The sequence below is a fragment of the Cervus elaphus genome, chromosome 20, assembly GCF_910594005.1.
Source record: "Cervus elaphus chromosome 20, mCerEla1.1, whole genome shotgun sequence".
In the NCBI taxonomy this organism is placed as follows: Eukaryota; Metazoa; Chordata; class Mammalia; order Artiodactyla; family Cervidae; genus Cervus; species Cervus elaphus.
The window spans coordinates 32807569-32826220 of record NC_057834.1 but is presented as its reverse complement, the minus strand read 5'-3'; the positions used below and the strand labels follow the sequence as shown (position 1 = coordinate 32826220).

Genomic DNA, 18652 nt, shown 5'->3' with positions numbered 1-18652 from the left:
ACTTTAATAAATCTTTATTACACAAAAGCTCTGAGCGATCCAGCCTCGTCTCTGGCCCCAGATTGAATTCGTCTCCTCCGGAGGCCAAGAATCCCGCATCTTATTGTTCAGCAACAACCTTTCATCTTGGGGGCTCGTCCGGGATCCTTCAGGACAAGGTAAGGATGTTTGGGGCTCTAGTTCTTTGTTCTCCTAGCGAACACGTTTTCTGCCTTACTTTACTAACTCTACGGTGTGTTTGTGTGAATGAACGAAACGCCCTGCGCGAAGCAAGTGAGGAGCCCTGCTCTGTGGTTCCCGCCGACCTCATAAGGCTTACGGCAGAAACCTGTCGGGGGTTTATACTGATCTGCCAACGCCAAGAGGCAACCAATGTCTCCTTCGGGAACCGATCAGAAATGGGCAAAGCGTGTGGACTGAACTCTCCTTTCTCGGTCAAACTTTTCGGTCTCTTTGACCATTTCATAACTCCTTGGGAATTAGAAGTACTAACCTAATCTATCGGTCACAGAAAAAAAAAAAAGAACATCGTTTCTAACAGCCAAAACCTAGAAACCACCCAACTATCGGTCTAGCATAGAACTGATAAACTGTGCTATAGTCATATAACAGAGTATTATACAACAATGAAAATACATAAATTAGAGCTATAACATGGATGAATCTTACAAACAATATATTGAGCAAAACAAGCAAAATATGAAATAATATATTCAGCATGATTTAATTAATATGAAGTTCAAAAGCAGGCAAAATTAAATCTTTATTTTAATGATAAAATAATGGTGATAAAGTTGCAAAGAAAAGCAAGAAAGAAATTATCATAAAAGTCAGAATAACATTCTTTGTGTGGTGAAGAGACAGGGTTGTGATCAATAGGGACCACACAGCAAAGGGAAATCTTCTACTTCTTAACTTGGGTGGCAGTTACACAGATGTTCATTATATAACTGTTTGCTATTTCATATAATTATAATCTATATAATTTTCTATATTTGTGTCATATTTCACACAATTTTAAACGAGCTGAAAAAAGAATGTTCTGATGCCTTCAGCACATATATGCCAAACAATGCTTTTCCATAAAGACAGTTCAAGGAGGACTTCAGTATGTCTCTTGAGACAGGATAGTGATTTTAAGAAGCCACTTTCTCCCATTCTGTATTTCAGATAATTAACTTACCCAGTGGTGACAGCATATTTGATGTGGTTGCTTGTGGTATAGATAAATACCCCACTCTCATCCCAGGCCCCACTCTTGACACGAATGTTCTCATGAATGTTACACAGAGCCTCCAGTTTGCGGTTACAGATCACAATGGCTGTAAGAGGCATAGGACATGAGTGCTCTGCTGGACAGGGTGAGTGAAGTAGGCTGGCAGGGATGGGGAGGGAGGGGCTGGTCTCTAAATCAGGGTGGATATAATGAAGACTTACCATGTTTGGCCAGTAGTGCTACATGGGACATGTCTGCTGACCAGATAACATATTTCACCTTGGAAATCTTCACAGATGCCAGAGTCCTGGGACCGAGAGAAGGGCAAACCTGAGTGGGCCTGACCCCTTGTCCCAGGTGATGACCTACCTCCTTTTCACCTCCAAATTAATGTAAACCCTAATTTCTTTTTGTTTTTAGCATTTAATTAAATTTTTAACACCAAAAACATTTTGTACCAGGGTATAGCTGATTAACAATGTTGTGGCAGTTTCAAGTGAATAGCAAAGGGACTCAGCCATATGTATCCGTTCTCCCTCTAATTTCCCCCCTCCAATTTCTTAAAATAATACCAAATAAGCATTTTTGTATCACAGTTCTGTGACAAATATTTTGGCTCACACTGTACACTTCCACCTTCCTCAATTCCCTGACCCTCACTCCCACATGTTATTAGGAACTTGTGTATGTCTATTTTCACCACTGCACACCATAAGCGCCTTTAAATATAGGAACTATGCCATTCATTCCTGTGATCCTATTATTCTAAGTCCCAAGAGCAATCTTTCTTCAGATAAATGCTCTGAAAACAAATTAACAAACCCCTTGTAACGCTTGTGTGTGTGTATACAGGATGGAGGGTGATCACAGAAGGAAAAAAGTGGTGAGAGCCTTGGAATTATAGCACAAGAAGTGGCCAAGCCACAAGTCAAACTCACTTGGGGAAAAAAGCTCCCACTAAGGACTTCCACTAGCCCCCACAATAAACCTGTCTGCTTAGGGACATCTGACATGTTACCGCTTCTGCTGTACATCAAAGAGCGTGATGGATTCTGCATCTCGAAGCAGGAGGTTGCCTGTGCCAGCATAAAAAATCTCGTCGCAGTTAGGCACCTGTACCTTTTTGGTGATCTCATTCTTCAGATTTTTGATCAGAAGCTGAAATGAGTATAAAAGGTGGGGTTAAGAGGAATACATGTAAGATGATGACAGGTGACAATGTCCCTTAGCAATTATTCCTCAGCTTTGATAAACCAAGTATTTTGGTTTTTTTTTCTGGCTATGCAGGTCAATCACCACTATATGTAGACCACTCTAGCTAAGATACTCTTGATAGGGTCTTAATAGCTTTTATTTTTTCTTCAATTGAAATATTCTGAGAAGTCTAACTAAAATCTGAATTCCTTAATCAACCAGAGAGAGAACACAGCACTTCTGGGGCTTAAAGTTTTGTTAAATATTTTCTCGACAGAGTTTTGCTTAACTTTTTTAGAATCCATTACATTTTAAGTACCAATGGATGTAGTAGGATAAGGCAGAGGATCTACTCCTTACCCAGCTCACCTATTTGGGGCAGGAGGTGGGGCTGGGGGGACAGGCCCAAGCTGCATGGCTTGCGGGATCTTAGTTCTCTGACCAGGGACTGAACTCTGGCCCCGGCAGTAAAAGCACCAAGTCCATCTCCAGGGACTTCCCAGCTCACCTATTTCAAATTTGGTGTTTTTTGGCTCCTGTGTTATCAAGAGTGAGTTTAGTTTGGTTCTTAAGCCCAGAGCCACAGTGATCCTCCACCCAATCAAATCAGTTTTAAGGCCTTTTTTCCCCAAGGGGTATGGGGTAGAACTAAGGAGAAAGAGGACTTCCCTGGTGGTTCAGACAGTAAAGAATCTGCCTGCAGTACAGAAGACGTGGGTTCAATCCCTGAGTCAGGAAGATCCCCTGGAGAAGGGAAAGGTTACCTACTCCTACTTCTTCTTGCCTGGAGAATCCCATGGACAGAGATGCCTGGTAGGCTGCAGTCCGTGGGGTGGCAAAGGGGACTAACACTTTGTTGTCTTCGTGGGGACACAGCTAAGGGACTAACACTTTCGCTTTCTTTAGGAGAAAGAAGCCAATACACAAGGAAAACAGCTGCCCAAGGGAGAATAAGAGAAAAATCATGCTCTTTATTTCGCAATACAAAGGTCACTGCCACCACACTCCCCAAATTAGCTTCCCTTTTTAGTCTTAACTCACCGAATGCATCCGATCTAGGACAGCAAACCGATTTCGAGCAACCCAAACAGCTGTCAGGCCTGAGGACCGCTTCCCTTCAGGAGCTGAGAAGAACAAAACCAAAGGGCAGGAGCATGTGGTAAGCTACTGGCAGGTGACACAGGCAGGTGCCATGAAGCTGCCAGTCTTGCTGGCTGCCATGTTGGCTTTGCCAGTTCAGCTGCTTCCTAACTAATTCAGCCATAACCTGAGGCTATTGTCAGGGACTTTTCCCCACCAGTCCCCTCCAAACTCCAACCTCTACCCCTGCCAAGCCTCTTTTCTCTAGGCCAAGTGATTTGAGCCAACACCACATACTGGCAGAGAAGGACCACCCATCTTGGGAGACAGCACACTCCATCAAGCTAACGAGCAGGGCCTCTCTGGCCAAGCTGTGGCACAAAGCAAGCAGCCTGTGAGTATCTTGGACCTCCTATCTCAGCAAGCTAGAGCAGAGACACAGCTCTCTCTCCAGGACCCAGCTGCTCTGCTGCTTTAACATGCAAATACAGACCTCCTAGTAGAGCAGGGTGGGGCACAGAGTTCCTGACTCAATCCAGGCAGCTCTATGCTGGGCAGAATTTTTTTTTTTCCATTTATTTTTATTAGTTGGAGGCTAATTACTTTACACTGGGCAGAATTTTGCACCAAGTTTTTGCTCCATTAATGTCAATCAATCCTTCTTAATACCAGGAAGAAAGTTACAAAATGTTTCTCAGTTTCCAGGTATTTCACTGACTAGTTGGAATTCTAAATAGGCACTCCACCCTCTGGGAAACTTCAAAGGGGATACACAGAAGGATGCACTAAATACTCTTATCTATTAGTATCAGCAGGACACTGGACAATACACACTGGCCAGCCTTGCCAGGCCACCCCTTGACAACCAGAGATCTCAGGCAATTTTAACAAAATTATTATCACAACCAACAGTCCCATTTTCCAGGGGCTGGAGAACCACATTATTCAAGCTTTTGCTCTTTCTCTTCCTCTATGCCCCCTATCATCAGGCTGTATCTTTATTCCTTTAATAATTATCATCTCCCTCATAAAATGTAAAGGAGAAAATACAAGTGGTTATAAGAGAAAGCAAAAATATTTTAGACTCTACTAACTATAAACAGATGGGGAAAGGAAGCAAGGGGATAGATAAGCAGGGACCAAATTAAAAAAATTGGTCAGAAATGGCTCAACTGTTTACTTTATAAGGGAGACTTTTGATTTATGGATACCAAAGACATATAGGTTTTCTCTCTTCTCACCATGACCACACTTACAGAAGTGGTCATATTAGCAGCAATAATGACACAGGAGCACCCACAATAGGGCAGAACTAGCAAAATATCTCTCAGATTCTGTTGATGGGGTCTAAAATATAATGAAAGTATGCTGTTAAGAGTAGGGACCTGAGGCACAAGCCTCTGACCTACAAATCAACTGGAGGAAGTACACTAAAGGAAGCATAAACGAGACTCGAATCTATTCTGAGAATGTTTTGTCAGCAAGTGCTAATGGTAAGGACATTAACAAGGGATGGTGGTGATGGAAGAGGTAGGCAGGGTCTCAGCTGGATCCTGGGATCCCTGGTGGGGTGTGGGGCTGTTAACAGCCTCATCGTTTTGACATGCAAAAGGAAGCAAATCGGATCTGGATATGGATGGGAGAGCATAAATCCCTAGTCCCAGGATGAGACATTGCAAGATTGGAACCACATTTTTAAATAAATGAAACTACCAGGGTGAAAGTCATATCAGCTGACAATAAACTAGGATAACATGCTGTGCTGAAAGAGAAAATGGAGAGTGTCTAATAACCAAATTATAAAATATATATATCTAGCTGGAGTAATAAAATGGAGGAGGAACATGAATATTTCACACCATGGTCGCCTCTGATGCAATTGGCAGCAGCACCTGCCAACAGATATGAGTGATGTGGCCATGGCCTGGGGATGGAATGAAAAACTTGAAGAGAAGAGATGATTTGGGTGAGGAGAGCTAGGAGCAGAGCTGGGTACACAAAGAGAATGCCTACCATCAGGATTCTGGGAGTCGGCATCCTTGGGGATGGTATACAAGTCATAGGTACTGTTTTCTAAATTGCTGGCTCTCTGTAGAGGAATGGGAGAAATTAAATTGTTAGTAGGAGTCCCCAAGATACCAGTTTACTCTGACATAGAAAACAGTATCATTACACAGATAGCAATCTGAAACTATACTCTTCACACCCTTCACTCAGAGGACATTTGGACGCTTCTACAGCTAAAAATTATAGGACTCATTGCCAGAGAATTCAGCATTCACGTAAGTTTTCTTGCTGTTGTTGCTAAGTCATGTCCGACTCTCTGCAACTTTTCCTTTCATCTTCCAAAGACATAGATAGTTTCTGAATGAAAGCAAGGACTGCTCTCTATTCCACAAATTAACAGATTAAGAGACCAATATTCCAATGCCCCACCTGAGTAAACTCATCAACTTAGAGTCTGTTTGAAGGAAAAAAAAAAAAGACATTAAAGAAAATTGCCAGGAGGAAAATATGGGACAGTTAGATATTGAAAAAGGACTGGGATCAGAAACTAGAAGTCCTATTGGGAAAAATAAGTTTTCATTCTTCTGATTTGGCAACCAGGGCACTAAAATTAGAATGTTGTTTCTTTTTTTAAAAAATTGTATGGCAAGAAATGAGGCCCCAAGGTAACAATAATGAAAGGAATGCCTCTCAAAATCAGCTCTACTATTTTCACCCAAATAGAGAGATCAAGATAAGCATCTCCTTTGCATAGGATACAGTCCCAAACACTCTTTCAAATTACTTTTAGTGATTTGGGTGATTTGACTTGATGCTCCATTAAGTTTAGAAGTTGTCAACCTTATGACAGACTTTAGTACACAAACCCTGAACATGAGAACCGAAATCTACCTGGTTTGAGCCTTGTTTACTATTTCAGCTCTCTCAAAATGACCATTAAATAGATTCTAAGAAGCCATCAGAGATCCTCTAAGGGCATGAGAAATAGACCTGTGGGAAATGAGGAAATGCTAGGAGGCTTACTTACTGTACACAGTAGGACTGCATTTTCTGCTGGATTGTACGACATACTGAACACTGGAAACTTGGAACCACTGGAGATATGTATACCAAGAGAAGAGAAATTTAGGAAAGATAATGAAAACAGGAAAAAAGGAATTACTCCTGGACTTCCTTCTTATCTAATCTTCACACATATACTTGTCACTTTTATAATCAAGAATAAAAAATTAATGAATAATGCATCTATTTCTTCCTTCAAGACTTAGGGACTCCCCTATTTCAGCTTTGAGTGAAGGGTTTTTAGAAAGCTCACCTAGTACAAGTCTACTTATTCAGCAGAAGGTATGGTGAGCACTCACTGCAGTGAGTGGGATTGGCTCTTCCTGGGTACAGATTCCTGCACATGACTGCAGTGGACACCACACAGTACATGACGTGCTTGCTTCAGGCTAGTTTCTCCTGCCCCTTGGAATACTGACATAAGCCCGTCTTTTTATTGCAGCAATGCTGGAGGGCGGCTGTCAAACCCCCATGCCAAGGCTTGCAACCACGAATGCTTCAGCATGCTAACACAGCTGACTTTCCAAGAGGACAGCTCCTTTTCCCAGGCACCCGAGAGGGTATCCTATCTTCAGAGTTAAGAGTTTCTAGAGACACATATTCTGGTTTAGAGTTGTGTGCATTTTGCCAAACAGCAAAGAGAGAGCTATAGAAAAGAAATGCCAAATAAAGGCAAACAGGTCTGTCAACAAGCTGGGCTATTCTCAACCAGGAAACTCGGAAACTTTCTCCAGTTTTCAAGACACCTGCCAAACTGGCTGTATGATTTCCTTTCCTCAGGATCTCTAACATTCTTAACAGGGGCGCTCCCATTCGTCTCGTGACCTTGCCCAACATGCTCCTGGGGAATCTATCTGTGACGGGAGATGAGATCCAAAATGTTGTTAAAAGAACAAGAGTCCAGTTTGTAGGTACTGTATCATGGTAACAGATGAGACAATTTGGAGGGAAGAAATAAGTCTAATTTACCTCCGCAACTGCATCACGGCTACATCTTTGGAGCTGTTGAAATCCAACTGACGTAAGAATCGGTCCTTGACATAATGGAGCATATTGCCATGAACAGCATAGGCTGGCCGTTCTCGTTCCAGTTTAAATACAATCATGCCACCATCATGGCCTGGGCCACAGGGAAAGGGAGGAAAGAATTAGCTGCAGGTAAGAAATAAAACTGGAAACAGCAGATACATGAAGATAATGACTGTGTATGTATTTTACAAACAAAGTTAAGACATTTAAATGCAATCTTTATTTGTCTGAATTCCCACAATTCTTTGAATCTTTATTCAAGTGAACACCTGTAAATTCTTTCTCAATACTCTATCATACTAGCACATTAGACAAATCCTCCTTTGTGTTCTTCTAACAGCTCTGTACAAACCTCCATCATAGCACTTATCTTGCACTATAATTGTTTAGGTGTATCACCCCCACTATACATTGAGCTCCCTGAGAGCATAAATTACAATAATTTCCATCATTCCCCAGTCACTATCATGTAATGAATATAAAAGGTATGTGCTGAACAAATGGATATTGGTTTAAAAAGACTTCCTGATTCTGTTTTTTAAGAACATTTCACTTTTTGTCTACTAGCATTTCCATCCTTCAGAAAAACTTTCAATCTTTGTCCTCCAAGTGTGCACTCCACACATAAACCAGATCGTGTCACTTCCCTACCCAATACCTTCCAATGGCTTTCCATTCATTCAGGATAAAATCTTAAGTTCTAATGGCCTACAAGGCAGAGTCCCTCCTGCTTTGGTCTTACCTTCTATCACCTCACCCATCACTAGCCACTCTGATGTTCCTTGACATGTTAAACACCTCTCACATCATGGTCTTTGTAGTTGCTGCTCCTATTGTCAGCGCATTTGTCATCCCTCTTCACTTCTCTGAAGCAGCCAGTCCCACACTCTCCCCTCTCTATCCCACCTACTTTTGCTTAACTCTCCTTTAAAGCAGTTTTCACAATACAATGTTTCACATATTCACTGTTTTATGGGTCTATTTCCCTTCACTACAAATAAAAGTTCCACGGCCTCAGGGACAGCACTCCCCAGGGACTGCCCCAGGCCCATTTCCAGCCCCAGCCAGCCCACCAAGACGGCCACTGGCCCACACCCCCCAGGGACGACGCCTGCCCATGTGCGCTCCAGCTCCAGCCAGCCTGCCAAAGCTGCCAGGTGCAGTCTACACCGGAGATGCTCTCACACAAGGCCACTCTTTGAAGACCTGGAGAGGTAGCTGTTTTGCTTAAATCCACAGAAACAAATGCCAGAAGACATTCAAAATGAAAAGACAAGATGTTTCAAACAAAACAAACCCCAGAAAAAAACCCTAATGAAAGAGGTAAGTAATTTACCTGATAAAGAGTTCAAAGAAGCAATCATAATAATGCCCACCAAACTTGAGAGAAGAATGGAAGAACTCAGTGATAACTTCAACAAAGACTTAGAAAATATAAGAAAACCAACCAAAAGTGAAGAATACAATAACTGAAAAATTACACTAGAGGGAGTCAACAAATTAGATGAAATAGAAGAACAGATATGCGATCTGTAAGACAGAATAGTGGAAATCAACCAATAGGAACAGCAAAAAAAAATTTTTTTAAGTGAGGCGACTTAAGGGACTTCTGGGACAACATCAAACATACTAACTTCTGCATTATAGTATTCCCAAAGGAGAGAAAGGAACAGAAAATTTATTTGAATAATAATGACTGAAAACGTCCCAAACCTGCGGAAATAGATATCAAGGGCCAGGAAGCACAGAGATTCCCAAATAAGATTCCCAAAGATAGCTTCACCATGACATATTTTAATTAAAATGGCAAGAGTTAAAGATAAAGAGAAAATCTCAAAGGCTGCAAGAGAAAAACAATCACATACAAGAAAAATCCTGTAAGACTATCAGCTGATTTTATAGGCCAGAAAGGAATGGCACGATACATTTAAAGTGCTGAAAGGAAAAGACTTATTACTTATCCAGTAAAGCTATCATTCAGAATTGGAGAGTTTCTCAGACAGGCAAAACCTTAACAGAATTCATCACAACAAAAGCAGCCTTACAAGAAATGTTAACGTCTCCTTTAAGCAGAAAAGGCCACAACTAGAAGTAAGAAAATACATGAAAGGAAAAAATCTCACTGGTAAAAGCAAATACATAGTAAAAGCAGTGGATCAACCACTTAAAAAGAAGGTTAAAGTCAGGGAGAACAGCTGACCCTTAAACAATATGGGTTTTAACTGCACTGGCTCACTTATATGCAGTTCTCTTTCACTAAATGTGTATGATAATACTACATAATCCATGGTTGGTTGAACCTTCCAATATGGAACCACACATCCAGAGATTCAACTGTAAACTTATACACAGGTTTTAGATTGCATAGATGGTCAGTGCCCCTAACTTCCATACTGTTAAAGGGTCAGGTGTAGCACAATCAACTATAATAAACAGTTAAGGGAGGGACTTCCCTGTGTGGTCCAGTGGTTAAGAATCTGCCTTCCACTGCAGGGGATGTGGGTTCAATCCCTGGTCGGGGAGCTAAGATGCCACATGCAGGGTGTGAGATCTAAGCCCCCAAGCCACAACTAATGAACCTGAATATCACAAGTAGAGAGAAGCCTGCACACTGCAATGAAAGATCCTATGTGCTACAACTAAGTCCCAACACAGCAATAAATAAATAAAAATTAAAAAAAAAAGTTAAGGAATACACAAAATAAAAATATGATATCAAAAACAAATGAGGTGTGTGTTAAAAATGGAGTGCTTTTAGAATCTCTTTGAACTTAAGCGACTATCAGCTTAAAATAGACATATATATATACAGTTCAATATATATGAACCTTACAGTAACAACAAACAATGGACAGACAAAAAATAAAGAGAAAGAAATCCACACGTACTAACACTAAAAGAGTCCATCAAACTGCAAGGGAAGAAACCAAGAGAACAAGACAGAAACAAAGAACTACAAAAACAACCAGAAAAAAGTTAATGTCAACAAGCACATGTCATGCTGTGCCGTGCTAAGCTGCTTCAGTCCTGTCCGACTCTCTGCGATCCTACAGCCTATAGCCCTCTAGTCGCCTCCTCTGTCCATGACATTCTCCAGGCAAGAATACTGGAGTGGACTGCTATGCCCTCCTCCAATAAGCACATATGTATCAATAATTACTTTAAATGTAAATGGACTAAATGTGTCAACCAAAAGACTTAGGGTGGCTGAATGGATTAAAAAAAATGAGATCTGTCTATATGCTGCCTACAAGAGACTCACTTCAGATTTAAAGACACACAGACTGAAAGTGAAGGAATGGAAAAAGATACTTCATGCAAATGTAAAAGAAAAGAAAATTGGGACATTTCTCATATTAGACAAAATAGATTTCAAAACATAGATCATATCAAAAAACAAAGGGCATTACATAATGATAAAGGGGTCAATCCAACAAGAGGATATAATATTTGCAAACATTTAAGCACACAACACAGGAAAACCTAAATATACAAAGCAAACATTAACAGAAATAAAGGGAGAAACTGACAACACAGTAATAGTAGAGGACATTATATTCTACCAACACCAATGAACAGGTCATACAGACAGAAAATCAATAGGGAAACACTGATCTTAAATGACACATTAGACCAGAGAGAATTAGTACAGAACATTCCATCCAAAAGCAACAGAATACATTCTTTTCCATCCAGGAGTTGGTGATGGACAGGGAAGCCTGGCATGCTGCAGTCCATGGGGTTGTAAAGAGTCGGACATGACTGAGCAACTGAACTGAACATTTTTTTCAAGAGCACACTGAACATTCTCCAGGACAGATCACAAGCTAGGCCACAAAACAAGGCTCAATACATTTAAGAATGAAATAATTTCAAGTGACTTATTCAACCACAGAAGTATGAATCTAGAAATCAACTACAAGAAGAAATCTAGATAAAACACAAATACATAAAGACTAAACTATAAGCTGCTGCTGCTAAGTCACTTCAGTCGTGTCCGACTCTGTGAGACCCCATAGCCGGCAGCCCACCAGGCTCTGCCGTCCCTGGGATTCTCCAGGCAAGAACACTGGAGTGGGTTGCCATTTCCTTCTCCAATGCATGAAAGTGAGAAGTGAAAGTCAAGTTGCTCAGTCATGCCCGACTCTTCGTGACCCCATGGACTGACTGCTGCCTACCAGGCTCCTCCGTCCACGGGATTTTCCAGCAAGAGTACTGGAGTGGGTTGCCACTGCCTCCTCCAAACTATAAGCTACAAACAACAAATGGGTCAACAAAAATAACAAAGAAGAAAGAAATACCTGGAAAAAAATGAAAATGGAAATAAAATCTATAAGGACACAGCAAAAGCAGCTCTAAGAGGAAGTTCACAGTAAAACAGGTCTATTCCCAAGAAACAAGAAAAATCTCAAGCAGTCTAAGTGTATTAAAAAAACCCCAGAAAATGAAGAATGAGCAAAGGTCAGTGAGTATGAAGAAGAAATGATAAAGATTAGAGCAGAAGTAAATGAAATAGAGACAAAAAAAAGGAAGAAAGAAAATTAAGAATTGGCTCTCTGAAAGATAAAATCCACAAACTCTTAGCCAGAATCATCACAAAAAAAGAAAGCCCAAATAAAATTAGAAACGAAAGAGGAAAAATTACAACTGATACCACAGAAATACAAAGGATTATAAGAGAATACCACAATGATATGCCAACAAATAAGACAAGCTAGGAAAAAAAGGACAAATTCCTAGAAACATACAATCTTCCAAGACTGAGTCATGTAGAAAACAGAAAACCTGAATAGACCAAATACCACTAATAAAATTGAATCAGTAATCCACAAACTCCCCAAAAACAAAAGTCCAGGTCCAGATAGTTTCACAGGTAAATTCTACCAACATTGAGAGTTAATACCTATCCTTCTCAAATTATTCCAAAGACTGAAGCAGAAAGAACACTTCCAAACTCAGTTAATGAGTAAAACATTGCCTTGATACTAAAAGCTGACAAAGACCATAAGAAGCCAAAAACAGGCCAATATCCCTGATGAGCACAGATGCAAAAATCCTTAACAAAATATTAACAAACCAAATACAACAATACATTAAACCATTATAACTCAGAAAGTTCTATAAAGTAAGGGACACTGTTTTATACACTGCTAGACTACCAGCCGGAGAAGGCAATGGCACCCCACTCCAGTACTCTTGCCTGGAAAATCCCATGAACGAAGGAGTGGTAGGCTGCGGTCCATGGGGCCGCTAAGAGTCAGACAGGGCTGAGCGACTTCACTTTCACTTTGCACTTTCATGCATTGGAGAAGGAAATGGCAACCCACTCCAGTATTCTTGCCTGGAGAATCCCAGGGACAGGGGAGCCTGGTGGGGTCGCACAGAGTCAGACACGACTGAAGTGACTTAGCAGCAGCAGAATATCAGCACCCAGACTAGGGCTGACACTCAGTACGCATCTGCTAAATGAATGAATAACACTCAGTTTCTAGCTCCTCAGTCTGAGAACCTCTAAGTCTCCTAATCAAAAAGGAACTAAGGAACTAATCAAAGAGAATGGGCTTTAGAAGAATTCCCTGGCAATCCAGTGGTTAGGACCCAGTGCTTTTACTGCTAAGAGCCCAGGTTCAATCCCTGGTCAGGAAACTAAGATCCCACAAGCCACATGTTGTGCCCCACCCCCCAAAAAGAAAGAGAATGGGCTTCATTATCAAATGAATTTTGGAGGAAAAAGAACACTGAAAGAAGACTGTGCCAAGAACATATAGGGGGGAAAAGGAGAAAAGCTTCAACTACATGGCTCTTAGACTTTTATTTTTCCTTGTCATCCTACTATACACTTATTGGAGACAAAATTAATAGAGAATCACTCTCAAGTCTTAAAAACTGAACCAAAGGGAAAAAGAGAAGAAATGGCCCTTACCTGCTGCAAAGAGGTTAAGGTTAGGGTGGGCAGCTAAGACCCAGAAACGATCATGGTCCCTGCGGAATGTCTGAACTCCAGTCCTAGGAAAGCAAAAGGTATACAAAGAAAAATATTAATTTCCAAGAAAACTTCAGTCTATCACACATAAGAGTACTATGTAGTACTATGTAGTACTAAGTAGGCCAGCACACTGATAAAAAGTAAATCAAGTACAGTGAAGGGGCATATTTTAAATAAAGACAGTCACAAATTCTACCAAAGAACAGAAAGAGGACTTTAAACCGACTCTATTATTTTCATATTAAGACTTCCCCACTCATCATAATTTTCTACCATACTGTTTTCATTTAATATTCCTTATTTCTGTAGCTACAGAAGAAACTGCTTAAATATAAGGCACAAAAAGAACACAAGCAGAAATTTCTATTTGATGGAAAATTTGTAAATGATGGCTAATCTCTGGGTCCCTTTAAGTTTTCATAAAATATAATTTGATTTTTCTATATGCAGAGGATGATAAGAAACAAAAAGTCTTAATCTGATTTTTAAAAAGAACAGAGTAAAAGAGAGAAAGGGGCTTTCTCCTGGGTTTGGTCACATACCACTGTAACCCTCTTACCGCTTAGACATGTCCCAGACTCGGATACTCTTGTCCTCAGAATTGCTGAGGATCAACTCTTGACGAGGGTGGAAGACAGCACAAGATACATTGTTGTAATGGCCTCGACAGGTATCAACCTCCCATGCCTTTGATTCTGAAAGACAAAAAAGAATTAGGTCACCACAATTCCCTACTACTGTAAGTTTGGGGTTTTGAATTATGACGTTCTTTAACCAAATGCTAGATACTACAAAATCTTAAGTAGCATCCCACTTCTTTCCAATAGGTCAATTTTCTTCATTCATGACTCTGAATCTAAGTATTTCTTTATTTCATTCTGACCTGCCTATCAACTATAGCACCTCTTCTCTGTCATTCTTCACCTCCTTACCCTGCCTTGTCACTAGCTGCCATTATAAAAGCCTCATATGGCAGGAATTTTATCTGGTTTAGTCATCATTGTATCTTCAGAGCCTTGAACAATGGTTAGTACAAAGTAGGTACTCAATAAATACCTGTTGAATAAATGGAATTCTTATTTAAAATTATGTTCATACTCCTCTAAATCAGGATACCATCAAATGAAAAAAAGGGAATAGAGCAACTGTCATGTTCCCAGGATAAGCCTAACAACCTAAGGTAGGAAAATAGGTCACTAAATCCAGAACACCTGACTTTTTCAGCTTGCTGGGCAGCAGCCAGTGTTTTAGGTATGATAACACTGTTACTGTTTCACTCACCATTCATACGCCATATCTTCACTTGACGGTCATCTGCCCCAGATACAATGAGTGGCATAGTAGGGTGAAATGCAGCCCAGTTAACTCCACGATCATGACCCTGTACCAAAAAAAAAAGTGGTTTGCAAAATCAAAAAAAGTGATTCTTTATATCTATTACTCAAAGCAATGAACCAATGGACCATGCTCATGGTTATAAAAGATGTCTGTGATTTTCACTCCATGTGAAAAAGACTCAAGGGACCACTCCTCTAAGATTTGACCATGAGTCACTAACTACATCAATCTATCCAATATTATTCCCAAACTCTCATGGGAATTCCCAAATTCTTTCTCCTTCAAATTCAGCTTCATCTGCATTTGGGATATACTGCCTTGGCCAGTTATATTGTATTTCTCCAACCAGCTATTAGCATCTCAAAAATAAAGACCAATTTTATAACTTAATCAAGAAATTCTCAAAGTGCAGTCAAGAAACTCTATCCCCAAGAACTTTTTAGGAAACCCCAGCAATGTTAAAAATTATTTTCATAATAATACTAAAATGCTATTTACCCTTTTCATTCTTATTCTCCCACACATATAGAGTTTTACAGAGGTTACATGACATGTGATGATGTCATTGCTTTGATGGCTAATAAGACTATATCCTCATATATCCCACGTTTTTAAGTTCTTGGTTTCAATTTCAAATATGGTAAAAACTGATAAATACGGTAAAAACAGATATAATGCACATAAAAACTCTCTGGGGTCCTCAATAAGTTTTAAGAGTATAAAAAGGTTCTCAGACCAGAAAGTTTAAAAACTGCTGATTTTAAGATATCTTTTATAAGATTTATAAGTTTATACTCTGTACCAGAATCACAGATAAAGTAGTGTCAAGTTAGCAGTATTTTTGAGGTACCATACTGTGGTGAAAAACACCTGGGTTGTGGAGTCAGACAGATACAAATTCAAACTTCAGTTCTTCAATTTACTAGACACGTGTGTGTGTGCATGTGGACTGTAGCCTGCCAGGTTCCTCTGTCCATGGCATTCTCCAGGCAAGAATACTTGAATGGGTTGCCATTTCCTTCTTCAAGACACACGTAGATTTTGGTAAATAACTTACTTTCTCTAAATCTCAAATTTTTCATCTGCAAAATGAAGTTAATAGTATCTCCACCAGCAGACAGCTGTAAAGATTAGATACTTTAAAAAATGTACTTTCCCTTATGCCTTTCTATTTTTCCACCATGTAAACAAGTTACTTACACATGGCTGGTTCTCAATAACTTTGATTAACTATCCTCCCCTTTCCCAAGACGCTTGACAATGGCCTCTGCTTTGGGATGGTGATGGAGCCTATGCCAGCTTTCTCCCTCTCTCCCCAGTGGGTTTAAAAGGTAACATGATTCTCCCTCAGGTAGCAGTTAAACTTCAATTGTCTACTGGCTCACCTACCATTCTATTTTCAGTGCCTCAAATGGCACCTGGCACCCAGTAAACCCTGCATAAGTCTCTGTTGAAGGAATGAATAAATGAACAGCATACTGTCACTGTTTCCCTGGAGAAGAGCCCATATCCAGCCACTGGCTATAGAGATAAGTACCTCTAGTACATGCTTCACCACTGCATCCGTAGTTCCAAACAGATCAACCCCAGTTATTCCTCTCACATCCGACTCCACTGCACCAGGGGACAAGTTTTTTTTCCTTAGACCTTTGAAGGGGTGAGGAGTGGGATGAAAGATGTAAACATAATGTTACCAAAACGAGCACAGTAATCAAAGCACCCAAAGGTACAGTGATACACTAAAATTAAGGAAAAAGAAGGGGAAAAGAAATTTAAAGAGACTAAAGAAAGATGCAAGAGCTCTTATGTATCTCAAATATAAAACATTTTATTTGGTGGATGATATTGTAAAACTATAAACTGCAAAAAGTGTACTCTTATTTCCTTCTTGACTCTTGGGCAGTGGATAAAATGATCAAAACTCTCATTATTCCTTTAAACACTTGCTCAAGAGACTGGTTAGAGATCTGAACATATGTATTTTGTCATTAAAATTTTCAGAGGCTACAGGGAGAAATCAGCCTGTAATTTGAAAACAGCAGAAAAAAGACACCAGGATAAGGTCATTCTTATTTGTATAGGACTGGCACTTAAGGCTCAACCACAACCTGTCCTTAAAATTTGAATTATCTGTGCTATAGTCAGAACCCAAATTACAATAACACTACTGCCTTACAGGTGAAAAGCATCTTGCAGTTTTCAAAGTTGATCTGATTGACAACCCTTTGAGGAAGGCAAGCAGGTATAATAATACCAGTTTATAGATGAGAAAATGCAATTGGGACTAAAATCCTATCTTCTGGAGTATTTGGAAGGTGGGGAGAAGAAAATGAAACTACTTGGCATTTACAAAGTTAAAAAGCCAAATATCTGTAATAGAAGGGGAAAAAAAGCTATCAGTGAAAACAAAACCTAAGTAGTTTTACATCTAAATGTTGGCACCTGTAAGAAAATACAAAAAATTAAGTTCAATGACTGTATCTTCACTGTTTTAAAATTACAATGTAACTTTTCTATTATAATGGCATATAAACATCAGCATTAGAGAAGCAAGTGCTTAAAAGGGCACAACAGTTTTACTTATCTTGTACCCTGTCCATGATAAGCATTTAGCCAACTGGTAGACAGAAATAAAGCCAATGCTTAAAAAAATAAAATAAGCATTCTTCCAAGGTTTCATAAATACATTATTACAGGGATGCCTCCTTTCACTTATTTCACTTTATCCCTTTCATGGGATCTGTCAACTTTTTCTAATGAGTCTGATGCATGAAACAGATTCAAAGGAAGATACAAAGACAGACAGCTGTGAGGAACTTCACCTCCAATAAGCTTCAACAAACACATTAAAAGGAAAGCTGTATGACAGAATGGAAGCCTTTGTTTTAATTGCTTGTAACGATCCAGGAAAAGTGGAACAGCAAAAACAGACAGATGAATAGTGACAGGCAGTGAAAAGATACTGTGAGAAGAAATATTTGAGCCTTCAACAAGCTACTCACTAGGACTGAACGACAGATGGAAAATTTCTACAGCAGCTACTCAAATCCAGAGGGGGGAGGACACTCTCAGAATGGACCAGTCTGACGCACACTTCCCAGCGGGAGCCAGGGGAAGCAGTAACAAGCATGAGTACAGGGTTTGGCAGCAGAGTAATGTTTTTTAGTGGTCATTTCAAAGACTAGCCCTGAATCCCATGGGCTTCACATGCAAAAGTACAAGCACATTAAAACAATCTCACTGTCAGTTTACCTGGAAGCTCAAGCTAAAAACATAAATTATTTTTAAAATCTAGGTTGTAAATATATTCCCTTTTAAACAAATATTTTTTGCCAGGCTAATACAAAAGATCAGGTTACGCTAAGCCCCCTGGCTTAATCCTCATGGGAGAGGTATCTAGAACACGGGTTTTCCTTAAAAATCTCTGTTTTCTTATTATTTACTTAGTGCAGAGAGTGTCCCTCTTTAAAGAGAGGTACTCAGAAAGATTAGAATTTTAACCAGTCCTCTAGATTTGAGTCTTCTGACTCAGAACTAATTTTTTCCTCTTGGAAATACTGTCAATATTAGCTCTAGTTCCTAACAGAGCTGACTGCTAATTTCTCTTCCGGTGTTCAGATTTATTTGAACCAAGGCAAAAGAACTCTGCTAAAAAGAGTATGCTGACTTCTAGAGGAGGAAGAATGCGTAAGTCTATCCCCAAAGCTCCTTCCACTTGGTTAAATACCAAAGCATCTCCT

The 18652-nt window shown here is 39.9% G+C and overlaps 1 protein-coding gene across 1 annotated transcript in view; it reads right to left on the bottom strand.

The window, feature by feature from the left end:
• The window catches only part of COPA (COPI coat complex subunit alpha), a 42748-nt gene that overhangs the window by 12511 nt on the left and 11585 nt on the right, over nucleotides 1-18652 (bottom strand). Inside the window, exons 7-17 of the mRNA XM_043879049.1 lie at nucleotides 16450-16559; nucleotides 14856-14955; nucleotides 14134-14269; nucleotides 13512-13594; nucleotides 7529-7679; nucleotides 6525-6591; nucleotides 5504-5579; nucleotides 3452-3534; nucleotides 2235-2374; nucleotides 1438-1523; nucleotides 1184-1322 (exon numbers count right to left, since the gene is read on the bottom strand). Coding sequence (XP_043734984.1) covers nucleotides 1184-1322; nucleotides 1438-1523; nucleotides 2235-2374; nucleotides 3452-3534; nucleotides 5504-5579; nucleotides 6525-6591; nucleotides 7529-7679; nucleotides 13512-13594; nucleotides 14134-14269; nucleotides 14856-14955; nucleotides 16450-16559 — 1171 coding nt within the window. The remainder of the gene's footprint in view (nucleotides 1-1183; nucleotides 1323-1437; nucleotides 1524-2234; nucleotides 2375-3451; nucleotides 3535-5503; nucleotides 5580-6524; nucleotides 6592-7528; nucleotides 7680-13511; nucleotides 13595-14133; nucleotides 14270-14855; nucleotides 14956-16449; nucleotides 16560-18652) is intronic.